The following is a 22,391-nucleotide window of genomic DNA, read 5'->3' as shown; positions in this document are numbered from 1 at the left end:
TACTTCCAGAGAATACGAACTCAACAAAACGATTTGGAGGCAGGATTTGGAGCTGTAATCGGTTACGAAAGGAGGCAGCAAAGTCTTCTTGGTCAGGACGCAAGATGAGAAGAGAGGGAAGGGAAGGAGGTGTTGAGACTGATAGGCTAGGAGAAGGCTGAGAGGAGGGGCTAGTGCAGCAGGAGGTGAGAAAAGAAAGAAAGATATATCAACGTCCTCGGAAGACCTCGCGGGTCTATGGACAAAATACACACACCACAAAACTACAACATCAGTTAGAGACTGAGAGTCTATGGGGGAGTACAACAACTCAGCCCCAGATTATTTTAATAGCATAACATAACTACATTCAGGTATTATGTAAGAGTGATCTGAATAACATCAGTTTAAGACTGAGAGTCTTTGGGTTTAGGTTTGAAATCTCTTATCAGTGCTTGCCCATCTCGGTAGACCGCCCATTTACCTTCCTTCCTTGCTTCTTTCACTTTGATGAGTTCATTTGCCCGTTGTTTGAGTTGGGTCATAGTGAGCTCTTCACATATCCAAATCCTAGTACCTTTCAGCTTGTTGGTTTGTCTAAGGATCTTGACCCTTGAGCTTTTTTCATTGAAGTAAATCTGTGCCTGGTTACCCTTTCAAGTGATGAAGCTTATGTCATTCTCATCCCAATCGACTTGTGGTACTGCCTTCTTGAGTTGAATGATCTTGCTCTCATCAATGTGTTCCTCTTCCTCTGACATTCCAAAACAGCTAAGACAGCTGTCTTGCAATCCTCCAATGCGTAAAATCTTCTTGTTATTACTTATTATGTCTTGCTGCTCTCTTACCTCAGTATAGAGATCACATTTGTCGATCTTGTTGTGTATTGCTGCTGTAATTTCCTGTCCCATGTGGAACTGCTTCATGTGGAACTGTGGTCTGAGCAGGAAGAGGAGTGTGGGCTGAACTTGCTGCTCTAAGGATAGCTTTGGAGCTGCTTATCAACCCCGACTGAAGCTGCTGCTGTTGAAGGATTTGGACAGCAAACAATCTTGAAACGGAGCAGCAATCCTCAAGCAAAAGTACAACAAGCCTGTACAAAATGAACTTGTGGTCTGATTTTTGTGCCTTAGATCAAATAGTGTAGGCCAATATGGGAGAAAAGTTCCTTTTCCTCGCAGACCTACCAACAATAGTCTACTTGTTATGTCTGAGGCTTCTTGTACTTCCCTTTGTAATGCAAGCAGTGTGTTATGGCTTTCCTGAATAAGTCAGGACCTCGTCTATGTTGATTTGACTCTTCTTGGTCTCTTTCTGTTCAATGACATATAGTTGAGTCATATGCTCTCTGGAGGATGCTCCCCATTTTTCTTACAGACCTGCATATGCCTCTGTGGATACTTTTGGGTGACTCGGGCAAGTGTTTCAGGGTGGCATATTTGGAGATCCAGATGCACAATGACTTTGCATGGCTCCCAAATCCACCCTACACACGCATGGGCTAGTATTTGGACAAATACTGTGCACACTTTGATGCCCATTTGGGTGAGCATGCAGGGGTCTTTCGAGTGGCTTCTGCCCGGAGGCTCCCCATTTTCCTCGAAGTCCACTGCAGGGTTGAGGTGATACTTTCAGCCTCAACCTTGGTGCTTTTCTCTCTCTCTCTGATAAGCATATTATTTTCCCCCAGTAGGCGCCCCCGATGAGTTTTATTTGGGGTGTTTTGTTTCTTATGCCTTGCATGATGTATTTCTGCCATGAGCTTTGCTCTTGGGGTACTTTTCATACTTAACAGAAGTCATTTCATTGAAAAAGAAAAGAAATGCAAGCTGGAACAACTTGAAAAACTTTTTCTTTCTCCCCCCTTGGCATGCTTGATCAGCTGTGAATATATTGTTGCACTTGTAGAGCTGCCCCAAACTTTTGCTGCTCTAACTCAAATCGCCACTGCTTGGTGATCTGCTTGTCTAATGCTGAGGCAGCAGTGGGATGTCCTCTCACCCTTCTGCAATGGAGTGCATGAACATCTTTCATCAGCTAGGCAGATACAGTACCTTTTGCTTGGTTGGCTCTCTGCTAGACTGCCGTACTGCGGCTTCCTCTCCCCCTTCTACAATGGAATGGATGGACACCTTTTATAAGCTAGGAAAAAATGGAGCCTTCTTTTTGGTTGGCTCTTTGCTAGATTGCCATACTGGGGCTTCCTTTCACCCTACTGCAAGGGAGTGGATGGCCACCTTTTATCAGGTAGGTTGATGAGGAGATCTAGGGATAGTTAGGTACAAGGACCGAGTCTCCAAGGCCAAGACTCAGCATATCAGTTGGATCCTAAATATTCTCTGTCAGTTAAACAGAGATTGACAAATTATTGGTGGCTGATTTTGTATATCCTGTCCCGTATAGTGAGTGGGTGTCACATATAGCTATTGTGCCAAAAACTAGTGAGATCTTACAGTCTATCTGCATAACTATAAACTCAATACTAATAATAAGGAAGATCATTTCCCACTGCCATTTATTGATATCGTATTCTATAATGTAGACGGAAATGTGTTATACGCTTTCATGGATGCGTTTAGCCACACTTCCACATGATAGGTGGGTAGGTGTCCTAACCTAGTGGTTCATCCTCCTTACTGGGTTAATCCTACTTGTGGGATTACTTTCCCACTAGTGGTTTGACACTTTGTGCTTCTCGTCAACTAGGCAGGTGCGCTACCTTTTCATGGTGGGCTCCTTTGCTAGACTGCTATGTTAGTGCTCCATTTCCTCCTTCTGCACTCCTCTTGCAATGAATAGGTCACAACCTTGTGTAAGGCAGGTTGGCCAGCCTGCCACACCTGGCCAGTTGTCATATAATCAGTAAACTGGTTTCACTGATCAGTCAAGCATATGTGGTTGTTGACTCTCTGTGGAATGGGTCTGTGCTCCTAGTCTCCAATTAGTGATATGACTTGCGTGTAATTGGCACTTTTCCAATCTGGCAACCATTGTTCCTAGTTGACATGCAACCAAATTAACATATGCTTCAGATCAGATATATGTGCTTCTGTAGCAACTCTTTCAGCAGGACTGCTGCCATGTCTGCGAACCTTTTCATCATTTGATTCTGAGGTTTCTGGCTAGTCTAAATTTCCTTGTTGGAAAAGCAGCCGACGGCTCGCCAAGCCCAAACAAACTCTGAAGACGGCTATTACAGCCTCATAGACATGTCTACAATCGGGGCAAGCTTTTTTTCTCGGGTTCATTCTTATCTTTTTTTTTCCTTTGTGGAAGCTTTCCAAGAATCTGAAAAAGAATCACCAAAATATCTTTATTAGTGGCATAATGCATTAGTCAGAAGTCTATGTTTCTCATGTTCAAATTTCAAATGCAGTGCTTCACTGATTCAAAGTATCAGCTAATAATTTAGATTGCAACTGTGATAACTATTTGGATTCGTGTATGTCGAAAATGTTGATCGAATGGTTGAGTGGATGTCGCTTTTCAACACTACAGAGTTGGAATTGATAATTATGATTTGTTACAAGAGATGTTGTGGATATGCAGCGACAACCGGTTTGAAAATGCTTGCGTAGAGTTTGACGAGGAGACTTTGAGACCAACATTTAGACTTCTTTGGGGTATCCCAGGTACTGCCTTCACATAGGTAATGTAGCTTTGAAAGCAATTTTTATGTGCATTTGTTGACAAGAAAACAACCTCAATGTATGAGAATTATGGATGTGTGATTGTTCTAAGAATTTTGCATAGCTTTTGGAAGTGACACCTCAACTCTGCGGGGGTCTCTGAGAAAACCTAGGAGCCACCCCCCTCCCTAATAAAAAGATTCCTCCTAGCAGAATCTAGGAAGACCCCTGCATGCTGACCCGAATGGCTGTCAAGTTGTGTATAGTATTTGTCAATATATTGGGCAATGTGTGTGAAGGTAATGTGGGACCCATCCAAAGCCCTGTACATTTGGCTCTCCAAATATGCCATGCTGACATGTTGCGAGAATCTCCCAGGAAGTATCCACCGAGGCATGTTCTGGTCTGTAAGGAGGGCGAAGGACATCATCTAGAGAACATGACTCAACTAGATGCGGTCGAACCGAAAAAGTCCAAGAAGAGTCGTGTCTCCCATAAATTACTTGAGGCCCCAAAAAAGCCCAAGAAGAGTCATGTCCCTCATGACTTACGTGAGGCCCCGAAATAGGGAGCCAAGCCACTAAGCACCACATCATGAAGAAGGGGGAGGAAACAAAAGTGCTCAATAGACTATCTCCAAAGTTGACTTCCCTTGGTCTCACAAGGCTCAGAGTTGCACAATGCAAAAAATGGGATAATTTTTCCATTTGGGTACTCTTACAAGTTTGACAAGATCAAATTTTCTCAGAAGGAGGCTAGCCCAATCAGCCTTAGGCTGAAGCATAGCTTTAATCACGCACAAGGGAGAAAGATTGTAAGCTTCTAGTCGGATGTCTAGTACTCCCAAATCTCCCTCTTTTTTAAGTCTTGTGCAACAAGACCACTTCATCTTAGATATTATCCTTTGTTGTCTAGTCTTACTTCCCTCCTGAAGTGACCTACTTGTCTGTTGCACCAAGGAAAAACACTAGTGGGGCCTGGGTCAACCAGCTTTAATATTTTCTTTGAGTTCCTCCCAGGCATGAAGTTCACGACCTCTCAACATGGAACCCTTAGCCAGTTGTCCTTTGGAAGTTCCACCATGTTAAAGTCTCCAAGTAAAACAATGTTTAGTCCCAGCCGGTTCAGAGCATCCCATGTACCTCTTCTTGACAGTGAACTAATGGGGGCATAAACTAAGGCAACTGCGAGAGATATAATTTTTACTCGTGCATCTTAATGCTACCCATCTACCATCTCTATTAGTCTGACTGACTGTCCACCACAATACCTTCTTTGAAGTGAGATAGCATCCCCAAATCTGTGTCACCTCTACCATCCTCATGCTTCAAACCCTTCTCTTGTCAATTGTCCTCGACCTATGTTCAAGAGTATCTTCAGTAACCTTAACTTCTTGAGGAGCAAGAAAAGTAGGGGAGAGAGCATTTGCTCTCAGCCAGCTAGAAAGTTCCTGACCTCTCATAGGGTCAGTGAGACCACACAAATTTAGAGTGAGAAAGGCAATGGGTTTACTTAACCATTTTTATTTTACCCCTTTTAAGCCTAAGGGATATGCCTCTTGGGAGGGGAGGCACCCTAGCTCTTGACCTGAGAAATTCTTCTCTTATTTTGGATAGTAGCTTGAGCTTTACCTTTCCGGGTGAAATTGTTCTCAGCTGCCTCAGCAGGTGGGGGGAGTTCCTCCTCAGAATCATCTGCTTCACTATCACTCATAATAGTAACTTGCTGATTTATTTATTTCTCAAGCTCCTGAGGCTTTACTTGGACCAACATCAGCTTGCTCTTTACTAGCCTTAATGGACCATCTGGTCTTAGAGGGGGGAGGAGGAGGAGCGGCTGCTTTAGCAGGTTTATCTTTAGCTTCTTGAGAGGACAATTTTTAACATATAAGAGGATAGCCCACAAAGAAAGAAGGAATTTGGAAAGTTCTTGTAAACTAAGAGGGGTTGACCTAGGCCTCTCTGGATTAAAATCTTCTAATCAATATTCCAGATATAAGGATTGGTTTCTAATGGTCCTAAGCCCCTAATTTGCAGAGCGTCATAAGCTATCTCTTCTTGCTCAAAGAGAAAAAAATAAAACCTTTTCTCCAGAATCAAACACTAGTGACCACCATGCCTCTCCTCCCCCAATGTGTTCTAATCCAATTTTCTAGGAAAGTAGCAGGGGTCTCGGTCCAGGACAAAATCCAATCAGGGCATGTGTGGTTAACCAGTCTATAGACTCTACATGTAAGTCTTCATCTAGAAAGGCAACAACCTTACCTTTAGTAAATGGTATTGTCTCCTCCTGAGGTTCCTCGCCCTCCTCATGTATCTCTCGTGAAAACTTTGGTGACTGAGCTCTACACTGACTTGATTGCTCGTCCCAACCACTTCTTCCTGAGTCATCTCTTTCATTCTCTGCTGCGGGGGTTCTTGTGTGACTAGGGGAGAAGGCTCTTTGATGTTGCTCATCCTACAAGATGGGAAGAGGGGGTCGAGGTCTACGCACCACCCTCATCTTTCTTGCCTTGATGACCCTTCAAAGCAGAACTGCCTGAGGAACCGCCTGAGGCCCATATGGGTTGCTCGGTGGTGTCTCTACGTCCTTGCATGTCTCCATGTCTTGTGTGTTCGTCCATGCTGCTGAGAGGGTCAATTCTAATGGTTTGTCAGTCCTATTGTTCACCACCTTCTGCTCGTTGTGTGCTTCTTGCATGGTATTCTCTTGCGAGGCTTCCTCCACCGGTCCCTGAGGGGGTTTACCAAAAGTCCCTCATGTCTGAGTTGGGAGTGCGAGTAAGGTGTCAAGAAAAGGGGGGAAGTGAACAACCCTCCCTTAAACTCTTGGACTCGGCAACTGTATAGACATCACCACCAACTGGGAACCAATAGATCATGGACTTGCACTAGGAGAGACATGAAGGGGGAATGGTGGAGGGGTGGATCTAGCACCGTGGAAAAGAGGCACGGATGATGGAGGTGATAATGCAGCAAGGGCAGGGGAGGTGGAAGAAGATGGATGGGATTGGTGGTGAGATGGGAGATGTGCTACCACAATAGGAGGGGGGGCAGCCTACGACCACTCATGGAGGAGATGGGTGAGCTGTGGTCCACATGTGCAAGTATGTGTCTGACCTCAACGTTTGCACACAATGGCTCGAAAGGTGGTATAAAAGAGAGAGAGACAAAGTCAAAAGAAGTGGTGGTGAGGAGGGCGTTCCATGCGAGGCGAACACTTCTCGTGATAAAATAATGCCTAGGAGCAAAATACAGTCTTCCCCTCAATAGCCTTGCAGCAATACTTCCCCCCTTTTGTGCCACTTACATCTTGCCAGAAAGGATGTAAGAATCTGAGACTCGCCATATGCTAGCTGAATTGCGAGAGTGTGAAGACACAAGTATGTGGACACTAGAGTAGGAGTAAGAATGTACCGGGAGCCCATGAACTTAAGGGTGTTGGAGGACATATCATAAGAGTGGATGAAAGCTGTGCATAATGGAACATCCACCGTAGGAAAGTCAATCATGTCAAACTCCCTTAGGGATAGTGCCTCGATCTCCGCTGGAGATAAAATGGATGAAAGATGGAGAGATGGATTGAGGAATGGTTTGAATACCACCCGAAGCCTACGGGATGATCTGATGCCACCCGAAGCCTGGGGGGATGATCTAAAATGGATGAAAGATGGAGAGATGGATCGAGGAATGCTTTGAATACCACCCGAAGCCTGGGGGGATGATCTGATGCACGCTCGTCAGCATTGTGGCTATCGATGCCTCCTGAGATGCGACTAGCTCTGTAGCACGTAGACCATAGTATAATCCACCACGATTAGAACTGGAATGGCTAGATGCATTATCAGAAGCTCGTGCCTTGGTAGTCTTGGTCCTCGTCTAAAATAACTGTAACATTGGGACCTGGAAGGGCGGTGGTGATGGCGCAGGAGGGGGTAGGAGGGCGCATGGAGGAGATGCGAGGGGGGGCAAGAGGGAGATGTGAGGGGGGGTGAGGAGATGCGCATGGAGGGGTTGGGGGCAATGGAGGGATGGAGGAGGGAGAAGAGGGTGCGATGGAGGGGAAGAGGGCGGCAATGGAGGGGGGGAGGCAATGGAGGGAAGGACGGGGGCAATGGAAGGGAGGAGGCGATGGAGGAAAGGAGGGGGGCACTAGAGGGGAGTAGGAGGCGATGGAGGTGGCAAGGGCTGGAGCAAGCATTCATAGGGGGAGAGAGGCGGCAAAGCAAGCTGAGGGGGAGGGATGAAAAGCACGGGGCTACTGCAATTCGTACTTGAGGGGAAAGGATGCTAAATTTAGCAAGGGCAGCTAATTTTAGCAGGCTGTTTCAATGCACTTAGGGGCAAGGGCAGCTGTGAGAGGTGAGGGGTGCTGTGAGGAAAGAAGAGAGGAAGCAGTGAGGCCAGTGACAGGAAGGTGGCTTGTGGTGGATGTATTAGGGGTGGAGAGAGAGGAGAGTATGTAGGAGAAGAGGCTTCCCTTCTTTTGCTATAAGGTCAATAATGCTAGGAAATTTCAGCTCAGCGTTGCGCCGTACAACAGGCCTGCTGATCCGCCGTACCAGCATGCCTGCCTACCCGCTTTTCTCTGCCCCATTCTCTGCTCATTTAGCCTCCATTCTCTTCCCGCCAACCTGCAACAACCTGCCCGCTATTTCCTGTAGCAACCTGCTCGCTTTTCTTGCCACTTTCTGCCTGCCATTTCCTGCAATAGACAATGCATTTAGCATTCAGCATTATGAGTCCTCTGCCCGCTTTGATGGAGGCCGATTCAACATTCAGCATCATGGGTTCCCTCTTCACTCTTTGCCCCTGCTCTTGAATCTTTATCGCCTTAAGATGCTGATGTGTGGCCTGTTTCTTCTATATCACCACTCTTGAGGAGATCAGATCGATTGCTATATTTGTTATTGAGTCATTTCCAGCTCTTCTTAGGCCATTGAATCTTCCAAATCAACTACCATTTCGTTCGAGAAGTTTTCTGGTAAGAACTTCCCTACATGGCAAACAAAGATGCATCTTGTACTTACAAAAGATGGAGTGTGGCATATTGTTAGTGGCAAGGAGAAAAAGCCACCATCAGATGAAAAGAAAATTGCACATTGGGAGAATTTGAATGACAAAGCTCTTTCTCTCATTGGTTTGGGGTTGGGTGATGAAGTAATTCATCATTTTGATTTTGATTCCACTGCTCACGACTTATGGGCAAAGTTTGAAGGATTGTTCGGCAACAAAGTCATCAATTCAAAGGTATTCCTAAGACAAGAATTCTTCAAGCTACAAATGAAGCATGAAGACTCTCTTCTTGCTCACTTAAATCATATGGAATCCCTTGTCACTCAGCTTGCTAGTTTGAAGGCCCCTGTAGGGGAAGATGATCAAGTTGTTGTGCTTGTTTCGAGCATTGAGGAAATTTCTAAGTACGAGGACATCATACCAGCATTGCGTGTGACACAAATGGGTTATGAGCCTATGGTTGCTAGGCTCATTGATCATGAAAGACGGTATGCAGATACTTTGGACTCCAATGCACTATACTCCAAGGGCAAAGGCAAATTCAAGCCTTTCAAATGCAATCATTGTGGGACGTTGGGTCACACTGAGGATTGTTGCTTTAAGAAGCTTGCCAAGCAACAAAACAAGGATCATGCCGACTTGGTTGGGGCTGCAACAAGTGAAGACAAAGAAGAAGATGATGCTTCAACACCGACTCATGCTCTCACTGCCGACATCATAGATCTCTTTCTCCATTCAGAGGTCTATGTACCTGATGATCGGGACTTTTGTTTCTCATCTATTCTATGTGTGCTTGGGTACTCTGCCCTGGGTAGTTCCCAAAAAATGCTTGTAATAATGAGTCTTGTATGCTTGAGTCAATAAAGGTTCACAACCTTGGATTGTCCTCCTAAAATGTTGTAATCTTTCCTGCTTTTTCATGTGTGATTCCCCACCATTCTGTTATGGAGTTAGGAGGGGATGTATTGTGGGAGCCTTTCTATTGGCTTTGATGGGTCTCTTTATCAGGCCTGGCCGAGTTCCAGGATGTTGGTGTATTCCCTAGATCTATGAGCGGGTCATGTAGCCATGCTATGATATGAGCCTCTGAGCTTCATGGGGTGCACTGATTAGCAGTCCATCATTGTCATGTTCTGTTCTTGGCTTCATTCCAGTAGTCCCTCACATTTCCTTCATGGGGGGATGATAGAACATGAAGTCAAAGTGAGTGTTTCTAGTGTGTTTTATTGAGTTCTAGAGTAGTACTAGACTACTTTATATCCTAGTGTGCCACATGTCACTATGGGACTTATCCCATATACATATGACACCTAGAGTGTGTGTACCTATTCTATAAAGGCATTGTACTTGTCTAGTCTTGTCATGTCAGTCAACATCAAGCTATCTACATGTGAGTATTTTGGTTCATTGCTATTGCCTACTTCCATTTGGGTTCATTTCCATTATGCTTGCAATCTTTCCTTTCCATTCCTAGAGATAGCTGGCCACATGTTCCTTCACTCTTTAAGAAGGGGTTGCAGACATGGGAACAACTCTGGCATAAGAATTGATTTAGGTGGAAAAATTGGCAGGAAATTAGAAGAGAGTACATGCTATCCAACCAAGAACAAGGTTTGGTCATGATCAGAATCCTTTTGTGGCAGTAAGATTTTACTTGGAAAGGAGGCCATGTTTTAAACTTATCAAAAGAATTCAGCGAGGTTGGGAGCCCTCACCTTTTTCTTATCCCAACCCCCTTCAATGACATTGAAGAGATTGCTAGAGCCCTCAACATAAAATGGAAGCTGGCAGAGAACAAGTACAAATGGCAGAATAGGTTTCTGTTAATTTGCTACTTCTCTCTGGTTCATCCTCCACAAAGTAGTATGGACCAACTGCAGGAGTGAGAGGATAGGGGAAGGAACACGCTTCTACAAAAAATGCCCTTCAATTAAAGAAGACGTCTTGCATCTTTTTGTTACTTGCCCATTTGCCCGAAAAGTGTGGAAATTGTGCAAATACAGGTTGGGGAACTTATAAGCTGGAAGGCAATGTTGCTAGGGGACTCCTTCAAAATGCTTGGTTTGTTTTGAGATCACATGCACTGTGGCCTATATGGATTGCCAGGAATGCCAGTTCCAAAATGAGTTAGTTAATGCTCTTGATGCTTTCTCACATTGGTTTAATAGGAATGTCTCACTTATGCAAAAGTAAGTTTCTGATTACTACTATCCCTGCATATTTTTTGCTCAGGCTAAGCGCCTTCTTGATCAAGAAATCTTCAACTGTAATGAAGCACTTGCCCATCTGCAAGAAGAGGTGGAGGAACACCATAAGGCCTTCAACAGCTACAGAGTACTTATTGAGTGCCTACAAAATCAAGACATCCCCCCTGTTTTTCCTGTTAAAGAAGAGACTCTCTGAAAAGTCAATTACTGTCAGTTTACCTTCTCAGTCTGCCACAGACAGGCTTTTTTGCTGCTACATATTTTTTATCAAAAGATATTTTCTATTTAGATTCCCATGCGATACAAAGGCTGTATGGGAACTCCACTTTATAAGTCTTTTGTTAATATAAATACAAACTAATTTTCTGCCGAAAAAACCACATAAAAGAAACTTCTATCCGAAAGCTGGACATTGGATAAGTGCTTTGAGAGGTCAAGAGGTAATGTAGAGAGCATCCAATCCTGAGCCTGTCTTTGTGAAGGGTGAGATCCATGAATGCGAGCAAAGAGTATAGTGGAGCTATCCTGCTTCACATCTTTTTGTAACTGTTGTGCCAAGTTGTCTTTTGAGAAGAGACACATTCTCAAGATGGTGAGGTGGAGGAAGGATTGACTGAGGCAGAGCCATTTTCTGATCTTGAAGTTCACGGTCTTCCCCCCCCCCCTCCCGCAAAAAAAATAAAAATAAATAAATAATAAAAAGGAAATCATCTCTTCTTGGCCGACAAAATTTTATTCAGGTGGGCTCTAATGAGATTGGATTGGCTCTACAACTGGGTGATGAGTCCACATCAAATTTTTTATGTTTTGGATTACTATTTTCTCAACAGATATTTGTTCTTCATGGGCCAAGGGACAGGTAGAAACTAATACTACATGACCTTAGGAAGTTAGGATCTCATCAAGGTTAGAGCTAATCCAAGCTCTCCATGATCTTGGAATGGAGGATATCATCAAGATTAGAGAGACCATGCACTAAGCCTTTGAGTCTTATACCACCGAGACATGTCCCTAGGGTATCCTCACATGAGGCAATTTTTTAGGGCTCCTAGTGTCTCATTCAAGCTTGATAGTTGTAGGCCTACTAGTTAGGCCTAGTCCTGTTTATAAAACCTCAGCCCTTGGTATCTAGCAAGACTGAAAATAAATCCTTGACTGAACTCCTAGTTGATGTCCATACACCTATCCTCAGCCCTTGAGTCTGTTCACTCAAGCTATCCCTGACTATCCACGTAGCCCTAGCTAGGAACAAACAAACCCTGGTTAGTTTGGGCCATAACACACACTTGGGACCTGCCTAGCTGCATCAAGGATGTCATACAGCTTCTTCATGCCCACAAGTCTAGTTGAAAAAGGGGAGCAAAGCATGCCAACAATGCACCACCCACGTGCTTCATAGATATCAAGACACTTGATGGATTTCAGTAATGCCTGAACAGTGCTTATCTCTCTTACAATGAGAGGATGATCCTGCATAGAAGGGGATGTCAGTGAACTATTAAAGTCTATTCCATCATATTTTTTAAGGGATGCATTGGACTCCTATTCCCCTTGTGGATGGAATGTATGGATCACATGGCCTGTCTACTTTTTGGTCTCATATGTAGAGCTGCCACATGACAGCCCAGAAAGTGCGGTGTGCGGGGGCTCCCAATTCCCCGCCCTCCTAGCCATGCCACCTCTGGAGCCTCCCAAAAAATATCGGGAGGGATATCTCTGGAGGGTTACAAATTCTCTATATATCCAAGGGCCACTAATGCTGACTATTGCATATGGGACTAAATTCCCTTTTTACCACGTCTCAAGAAGCACGCCCCCGGCCCCTCAAACAACCATCATGCTCCACACCCAATTGAGAGGTGAAGACAACCATCTCCAACATGATATGTTGCTCAAGCCTTTTAGAGATGTTTGATAAATCTTTCTTGCTTTCCCAACCGTCCTTCCCTCTCTCTCCCAATTGTAGTGCATAAGTATACATGTACATACACATGCCTGTGAGCACTTTATCACGCATACAAATACCCATTATTTCTATGGAATTGCATTTGATGTTTCTTGTATGCTGCATTCACACTTGTAGTACTACATTATTGCTAAATCTCTCGAATTAAACTCTGATAATATTTTAGGATGGAGGTTAATCCAGCAGGTTTTGATGTGTGCATTTAGGAAGATCAAATGCCCTGAATATATCTGAAAGACTAGGAGTCCCCAAACAGATCCTACAAGCTGCACGAAGACTTCATGGAGTTGCAAATGCCGAAATCAATCAGGTTAGCTCTATAGCAGCAGCAATGTGACATACAGGTTTATTTTATCTCAGTTACAGCTTACTATTGCGTAAGAAAAGAACAAAGCACAAGAGGTGTACTTGCAATTTGATTGGGTAGCCTCTGAGATTATCAAATGTATCAAGAAACTTTTTCTTTACCCCTTTTGCTCCCTAACCTCCTTTTTCTCTAGTCCTTGAATTTGAAATCGTCTTCACCTTCGTGACAATCCTAAGCCTGAAGAATCTTCTTGTGAACCTATCTGCCTTCATATTACCTTGGATCTTGAAGATTAACTTTGTTGGGAACACCCTATACTTATCATCTCTATCAACAAAGATAACTTTTCCTATTACCAAGAAAAGTTTAGTATGATAGAATCTAGTCTTGAACTCATCTTAGGCATTATCACACCTGAGATTATATCATTTGGTATTGTTGCAATGTATCATACACTACATGTAGTTCAATATTTGATCCAAAGAAATATGACTCTTCTTAGTGCGTGTAGACATTTGTGTTAGCTAACAAATAAGCTTTTTGTTGGCAATGTATCCTACACTACGTGTAGTTCAATATTTGATCCAGAGAAATACAACTCTTCTTAGTGCGTATAGACATTTGTGTTAGCTAATGAATTTTTCATGTCCCTATCCTCTTAGTACCTTTTTCTGTGAAAGGTCATACGGGATGGTTGTGGCTTGTCAAGGTTGATGCAGAAGTATAATACGTCTTTGCCAACCAATATTATCTCCAAAAGGTTTTCATTTCCAGCACCTTGACTTGATTAAGGAGTTTGGAATGGAATACACTCTCTAGAAGTCAACATTATCCAAATGGTTTTCATTGTCCATATCAAGAATTGATTGAATGAGTTAAGAGATCTACAAGAATTTATAGGAGGCGGCATGTTCTTGGTTGCACTCAACATCACATGGGTCAGGAAGCATTAGGCAAGGAGGATGTGAACATGAAGAACAACCAAACAATTGTAAAAGGTAGCTCATGTGGAGAGTACAAACATAAAAACTGAGATTGAGCAGTGCAGGGCAGGGAGTAAGAAATGAGCACCTCTTTTAGCTAAAGCTCCTTTCTTTAAATAAACAACCATGTAGGGAAAGTTGTCCCTTCGAGGTGCCTTGCAACATAGTATGGAATGAAACTTCAGCAAACAGAAAGTGGGGATTAGCCTGATAGTCGAGGTAAAAGTTAGGAGAGCTTAGCAAAGGATGAGAAGCTTGGAGTGTCTGTGGTAAGGGGGGCCTTAGTTCTCCTTTATTGGAGGGATCGGATCTACCATAGTCATCCATCTAATCCATTGGAGCCCACTCCACCATTGTTGCATCGATACTTTGACCAAAAGATTGATATCCACATCTCATTTACAAAGAGATACCAAAACCAATTTGTTGTGGCATGAAACAGGGCTGCTGCTCCTCCCGGTCCCAAGCTGCTGCCTCCCCTCTCTGAGCCTCAGCCCTCTCCCCCCTCCCCCTCCCCCTCCCTCAGCCCCTCCCTTCCCCTCCCCCTCCCCCTCCATCTCAGCCTGCCCCCTCCCTCCTTCAGCCCGCCTACCTGCCCCCTCCCCACACCCTCTCAGCCCCCTCCTCCCCCGCCCCCACCCTTCTTTCCGCCCCCTTCCCTGCCTCTCTGCCCCCCTCCTCCCCCGCCCTCAGCCCGCCTCCCCCCACCTCTTCTCGCCCCCTTCCCTGCCTCTCATACCTCCCTCCCCCCCACCCTTTTTTGCCCCTCTTTCCTCCCTTACACGCCTCTCAGCCTGCCTCCCCCCGCCCCTCTTCCTGCCCTCTCCCCCGCCCCTTCAGCCTGCCTCTCCCCCCTTTCTAGCCTCCCTCCTCCCTACCTGCTTCCTCGTCACCTTTGACCTTTTCTCCTCCTCTCCTGCTTCCTGTCCTTCTTCATGTTCCTCCCTTCCCGCAGCATTCTTGGAACGGATGGAGCTGTCTTGTGTTCGAATCGGCCTTCTCACCTTGATTGGTGATGGATCCCCACTTATCCAATCCTACTCCTCCTCCACTGGCCACAAAAACAATCACAATTTCAAAGGACGAGTTGCAGTGCTAGTACCAGGAGATGTTGAGATTCTCAGTCGAGAGATTGGTATTCGCAGCAGTTAGCAGCTTTGCAGAGGGAAGTGCATAAGAGGCCACTTGATGCTTGGATTCGGGAGCGCCTTGCTACAGCAAGGGCTCATTAGCAGATTCTGTTGGATCAGAGAGTAGAGTTTGCCTTTCATGCACTAGATTCCTTCTGGATACAGATGGGAGGTATAGTCAATAGGCATTTCTTGTCTACTCATGGCCCCAGACTGTTACCTTATCACACGACCACTTGTCGACAGGCGTTGACCACATGACGACATCTGTTGACCACATGTTGACCATGTGTCAACACAAGTTAGCCACGCGATCACACGGGTTCATCCAGGAGTACTGTCCGAGGCTGTCAACCACAGGTCGACACATGTTAACCACAGGTCGACACAGGTCAATGAGGAGTACCGTGTCCAAAGTGATCTCATCAAGAGCTGCGCACATGGAGAGTGAGCTTAGCACATGGAGCAGTCAAGAGTATTTATATTACACAGTGGTTCAGTGATACAGTGGTGCAGTGGTGCGGTGAACCAGCTCACCTGCACATGGAGAATTTACACCATCGGGCTGGCGAGTCAGGGAGTCAGAAAGTCGCCGAAGCCATCAAGAGGTGCGGTGAACCAGCTCACCTGCACATGGAGAATTTATACCATCAGGCTGGCGAGTCAGGGAGTCAGGAAGTCGCCGAAGCCATCAAGAGAGCCAGCGGCGCAACGGCTATCCTCAACAGCTAAGGCGATAAGAGGATGACCAATGGGAAGAAAGGGGGGGATTCTCAGCGAAGAAGGGACCCTCCAAGGCGGGGGATGAGGATGAAGGAGAAGGGAGAGAGAAAAGGAGGCATTCGGCATTCGGCGGGGGAGCGAAAGAGAGGAGAGTGAGGAGAGATAGAGGCTAGAGCTACGAGCTCGCCAATGAGAGAATGTGGAGAGACTTGTGTGTATCTTTTGTCTACTATGGGGATAGACCTGTGTATTCTGGTGATTTGCGACTTGTGTATTCTTGTGACTTGCGACTTGTGACCTGGGGACACGTCCAGTGATATGTACATTGGCCAACTCGGTCACTTTCGCATCTCTCTTGTCTCTTCCGGATATGAGGATTGTTCACCAGTGTAGGATTTTCTTATTTTGTTTATGTTGTGGAGTTCCCCGGTGATTGTCATTTAGCATAGTGCACTCGTACGTCATCGTTCACTATAGTATAGCATACGACACTCGCACACTACTGCACGGTGCACTCTGCACGATCCATTGCATTAGAGCATTGCAAAACTCATGCTTCTCACGCCAGTGGCCTTTGGCCTCCGGTAACACCTCCGGAAGGATAGGAACCCCTCCCCTCAAACAGTTTATGGCGATCACGGTGGGACACTGCTGGTATTGAGTAGCACGAGTGAAGTGGTGATCTAGGGTCCTAGAGAGAGGTCTTATGCCGAGTAGTTCTGAAACCTTTGAAGGAGCTAGTGAGAGAACTAGGAGGTACTTGAGGAGAGTGGAGAAAAGACTTCCGGCAGACCAAACTAGGTACAAGAAGCATTACGTGCGACGTAAGTTTGCGAAGCCCTCAACTCGAGCACAAAGTGAGCCCACTAGAGTAGTAGCCAGAGCAAGTAACTTCTTTTTTTTTTTTGTGAGAAGAAATCTTTTATCTCGATGAAATAATTACATTCATAGCTGCTTCAAAACGAAGTAGCTACTACTCAACAAAAGATCTCAGTATAAGCTGTATACACATCCTGATCTATCAAACGAGTCTGAAAACAATCGTAGAATGATTGTTGCAGAGATCGTTTGAAAAAAAGAAAGGATGAAAATAGTGGATCACCAAAGACTCTGTGATTTCTATCCAGCCATAAAGTCCATAGGGTCCAATATCTCACCCATACAAAAAATAAATCAAAACCCTGTCTCTGAGGATGAAATCCAAACAACCAGAAAAATCTGCCAAAAGTGACAGTAGGAAATCGTTGTCGAAGCCTCTGTCTGATGAGAGCAATGAGAGCAGAAGTGTTTGGACAGGACCAAAAGATATGGAGCACTGATTCAGTAGAGTGCGAGCATCGGTGACAAACAGCTGAAGCAATATGTCTGCGTGCGAGTAACTGTCCAGATGGAAAAATGCCAAGGAGAACTCGCCATAGGAAAAGCTGTTGTCGAAGAGGGACTTTGTAATGCCAAAGGAGACGCAGTCTTTTCCTCCACCACTTCATTGGACGATCCATATGCCAAACAGTATTTACTCTGTTGGAAATCCAAGGTGGAGGTAATAACACTTTATATAGTGATGACACTGTAATATGTGAAAGCTTTAAAGGACGGACATATGAGGAAGGAGAGCATAAACTCCAATCCTCAAGCCGATGCTGAATTTCTAAATGAGGTACCGGCAAGTACGGTTGGAGCATTGCTGAAATTTTATGCCATAAAGGACGATAATGAGCTCCCAAGCCATATTTGCGAGCAGCCAAAGAAAAAGATAGAATTGTGCCATCATCCTGAAGTACATCCGCCACAGATGAAATGCCTTTAAAGGAGAGAAAATAAGAACGACGGGGTTCTTGTATGGCCAAAGGTGGATGGAATACTTTGGACCAAAAGAGATTCTCTGCCCTCAAAGAGTTGCCCGAGAGTGAGTCCCTTCCTTTCCATTCCAAGTGGGATAGAATATGTTTCCAATCAAGAAGCAGAGAAGAGACAAAAGGGCATCCTCTGATCTTGCCTTGGATAGAGCCAAATAAAAATTCCCACTGAGTAGGCTGCCAATTCCCAAAAGCAGATGTATGAAGATGTAATAAGAGAGAGCGGATCATAAAAGACCAAGGCTGATCTCCTTGTAGAAACTGCATCATCATTTTCCCCCTGTGAGCAAGCAAATGCATTTGAATATTGAGAATGTTCAGACCCCCGTGCATCTTTGGAGAACAGAGACGGTGCATGGAGAGTAATCTGAGACTTTTCTTGCCATGTTTTGAACGCCAGAAAATTTCCATGATAGCTGACATAAATGAAACCAAATCTGCCTTAGTGAACATAGTGAGAGGCAGATAAAATTGTATGTATGCTATCAAAATGGATTGTGTAATTCGCAGACGAACATGTAATGGCCAAGTTGCAAGCTTCCAATATTCAAGTTTTGCCCTTAACTTTACTAACACCCAATCAGTTTGTTGTGAACGGGTGAGTCCCCAGCCTAGAGGATAACCAAGGTGTTGAATAAATTGAGAAGCAGGGACAATTTCCCCAGGCCACAAAAGATTGTGCCAGTCCTGTGCATGTAAAGGTAGCAATTTTGATTTTTGAAAATTGACCTGAAGGCCAGCAGCCAATCCATATGTAGAAAGAGCATGCATAATCATGGACAGATCAGCCCGAGTATTTTTTGGAGTAAAGAAAGAATCATCAGCATATGCTTGAGCAATCATGCTGCGACTGCCAAGAATCTCCAAACCGTGCAGCTGGTCAGTGTCTAAGAGGTGATCCAGATATTGAAGCAGTGGATGAGTGGCTATGGCAAAAAGTAAAGCACTTAGTGGACAACCTTGTCTGACAGAGCAAGCAAGAGTCCAGGATGGAGAAATATCTCCTGAAAGTATACAGGCAGCTTCACTATCTTGATATAGCCAATTAATGAGTTGCTGCATTTTTGTGCCAAAACCCAAAGCCTGCATAGTCGATGAGATGAAATCCCACTGAACTGTATCAAAAGCTTTGGCAATATCAACTTGCAATAACAAAACATCCTGCTGTGTGTATTTGGCATATTCAATTCCAATGTAGGCATTGGCAATGTTATCGGTGATATGCCTACGCGGGACAAAGCCATATTGTGCAGGATGCAACCCATCATGTAAAACCCCCTTTAACCGAGCAACAATCATTTTGGTAGTGACTTTGTAAATTACCGGCATAAGAGTGATAGGTCTCCAGTCTGCCAAAGACTCACAAATTTGTTTTTTAGGAAGGAGCTTAACAAGACCTCTCTTCCATGTGTCTGGCATTTTCTGATGATGCCATGCAGCATTCACCATATATAGTAACGGATGCTTCAAAATAGACCAGTATGCTAGAAAAAACTCGACTGTTAAACCGTCCCATCCGGGGGATTTCCATCTGCCACATAATTTGATTGCATCTGACAGTTCGCTCTCAGTAAAGGGTTCCTCCAATTCCAAGGCTCGAGTAGAGGAAATTATTGGAGAAACATTTTGCAACAGTAAATTCCGAGCAAGCAAAACCTGTTGCGAGGGCGGAGCCGCAGAGCCAAATTGCTGGGAGAAATGATGCACACAAACAGAGGCAAGCTGTGACCGTGATGTAGTCCATGATCCGTCGGGCATAAGCACTCGGCAAATTTCTGTTTTGATTCTCCTCTGATGCAAACTTTTGAAAAATTCTTTGGAAGAGCAACCTTTATCTGTGAAGGCTCTTTGTCTTGCTCTAGTCTCCCATTTTGCCAGTTTCCTGTGATCATTTAATTTAAGACAATGTCTAGCCTAACATAGTGTGGTTTGCTCATGCATAGACAACGAACGATGATGACTGAGTTCAGTGAGGTCTTGACAAGTAGACTTGGCCTGAGTAATGGTTTCCCTCAGAGTCCTCATGTAAGACTTGCCATAAGCTTTGATCACCATTTGCATTTTAGAAATAAAAGAAGCCCAGGCATCATCAGCATGAAGATAGCTACTAGAGGAAAGACAATGAGCTGCTTCAGTAACCATTGCCTTGAATTCAACATGTTGCAAATAACTATTGTTGATGATTAGATGTCGCCTTTGTGGCAATCTATCTTCTGGCGTCTTATGAAAAGATAAACGCAGCCATAGTGGTGCATGGTCTGAATGCACAAAGGCATGATCAATCCATATTTTGCATGCGAGATCCCCATTTTGTTGGGGAGCGACACTATACCAGCGATCCAGTCTTGCCTGATAAGCGGAAAAAGCATTATGTTGAAAAGTGTAGCCCGGTGACAAAGGCTGCAATTCCTTCCAAAGGTCAACCAGATTTAAATGCAAAAGTAGTTGAGACCATGCATGCCTTTCAGGAGATAACATATGATCGTGGCTGGAAGTGTTGTCTCCCTGTTGTGGAGCATTATTGAAATCCCCACATATGTAGGCATGATATCTCCACGGGTATTGTTGCATAGCATCCCAAATTACAGTTCTGTCTCGAGATGACTGAGGTGCATAAACTGAAGCAAATTCAAACACCTCTCCTCTGATAATGCATTGGAGAATAAGCCATCTACCTTTGTTGTCATTTAACGCAATGACTGGTTGAAGCTCATGCTTGATCAGAAGGACAACCCCTGAGAAAGAGTGCTCCCCAGCATAGAAAATGTCATACCCACAGAAGTGTCTTGTCTTGCCTGCATAAATATGTTGGTTGTGCTCTTGTAATGCCACTATGTCAGGCTGAAATCTGTTGATGTACAGCCACACAGATTTCCATTTCCTATTGTCACATATACCCTGTACATTGAGTGTAAAACATGTGATTTGAGCAGTCATATATACAGATATTTATAGGAATGTAACAACTATGTACAGCAGCAAAAGTATGAGGTCAGCCTTGCATCTCTATCTCAGGGTCGAGGCCTCGCCCCTGAGAAGAAGTAGTGACCTGAGAAGTGGACAGCAAGGCAGCAACCTCTTCTTCAGGGAAGAGTGTTCTGCTGGCTGTTACCGCAGCCCATGTAATCCCAATTCCTGTATTGATCTTTGGAGTGTTTCCGCTAGAAGATGCACCATTCCAAGTGCGGGGGGGTGGAATTCTTCGAGCAGAAATAACTTTTCTTGGGCTCTGCCAGCCATCAGTTGAAAGTTGCTTTCCTTTGGGCATGGACTGAGTAACAGGAGGTGAATGTGAAGTAAGATTCGTATTGTTAACTACTGAATCTTTGCCTTTTTCCTGACTTCCAGGATGCTGTCTGCTGTTTTTATTTTTGTTGGCAACTGGAGTAGGAGCATCTTTAGTAGGCATGTGTACCGGCAAGGTGACATGAGGCATTTTATGTGGGTTCAGTGGGCACTGTGAAGCCATGTGTCCAAACTTTTTGCATTCAAAACAGGCCCCTGCAAATAAACCCCATTTGAGTTTATAAAATGCACTCCCCATGTTCACATTGTTCACCGTGACTGAATAAGAGTCCGGTGTGGGATTATCAGTATCCCAGAGAATGCAAAATCTGTTTGAATTGCCATTTGGCCGTGGTGGGCAGACCACTTTACCTAAAGAGGCTGCAATTTTAGGCAAAAGTGAGGCCATGCATTGGGGGAAATCAACGACTTCAACCCAGACTGGGCATCTGTGTCTGATTAAAGCCTGAAAGTCCCTTGTGGGAGACCATGGCAAGACATGCACCATTTGCTGTCCAAAAAAAAGAGGCGAATGTTCCAAAAGCATTTGTCTGTGGATCTCATCCACCATGATAACCTCGAAAAAGCCCCTGGCTGCATAGTGTACCTTTCGAACAAAAGAGCCAGCCAAAGTGCGTGTCAGCCAGTTGCCTATCTCTGCAGCAGGTGGCATGCGGCCTGGAAAGAATAATATAACTGCATTCTTGGCATACTCTCTGACTGGATCCACAATTTCATCGACCTCAACCATGAGGCCAACTGAGGGAACCGATTCTTTCCAGTCTTTTCTCGTATCTGCAAATCCTTCATGCATTACATCATACACTAGTTGAGCCTCAAGTGTATCATGCATTGGGTCATGCTGACCCTCAACCTGCTTTTGCTTCTTGCAGGGAGCCGAGCGCTCCTTTTGAAATGTTTTTTCATATGAATACTCTGCCATGACTTGGTAAGAAAAGGAACTTGAAGATGAAGTACCTGTAAGAAGGTGGCGAAAGCCAAAAAAACAGTCCCAAAGGAAAATCAGAAGAAGCCCACAAGAGAGAAGAGGAATTGTGTGACTAGTAAGGAGAGATCAAGGGGATAGGTAGGAGTTGGCAGAAGACCAGCAGGGAAGAAAGGCGAAAGGAAAACCCCCAAAGAAAAGCCAGATTATACAGCAGGGCTGAAATTGTACGGAAAACGTACGACAGTCGTACGGTGACCGTACAGGGGTACGGACGACGATGACGCAGAGAGGAAGCTGTTGACGGAGGACGATCTGTTTACGATGTACGGAGATGTACGGATGCACAAAGTCGAGTTATGGAG

At 44.7% G+C, this 22,391-nt stretch overlaps 1 protein-coding gene across 3 annotated transcripts in view; it reads left to right on the top strand.

Moving 5' to 3' along the window:
- Nucleotides 1–22,391, top strand: part of LOC147905184 (DNA mismatch repair protein MutS, type 2) — a 269,240-nt gene that overhangs the window by 185,660 nt on the left and 61,189 nt on the right. Inside the window, exons 15-16 of one of the 3 annotated variants that reach the window (XR_015543515.1) lie at nt 3,529–3,611; nt 13,007–13,106. Coding sequence is in view for 2 of the 3 variants with exons in the window: in XM_087397074.1 (XP_087253200.1) it covers nt 3,529–3,611; nt 13,003–13,106 (187 nt within the window). In the remaining variant the exon portion in view is untranslated. Of the gene's footprint in view, nt 1–3,528; nt 3,612–10,855; nt 11,074–13,002; nt 13,107–22,391 lie in introns of those variants that run through there. The other 2 variants (XM_087397074.1, XM_087397086.1) reach the window with 2 other exon arrangements.

The sequence above is a fragment of the Dipteris shenzhenensis genome, chromosome 2 (genome assembly GCF_047967505.1).
Source record: "Dipteris shenzhenensis isolate YYH24624 ecotype China chromosome 2, Dip_SZ_1.0, whole genome shotgun sequence".
Lineage (NCBI taxonomy): Eukaryota > Viridiplantae > Streptophyta > Polypodiopsida > Gleicheniales > Dipteridaceae > Dipteris > Dipteris shenzhenensis.
This window is presented reverse-complemented; position numbering and strand designations above follow the sequence as displayed.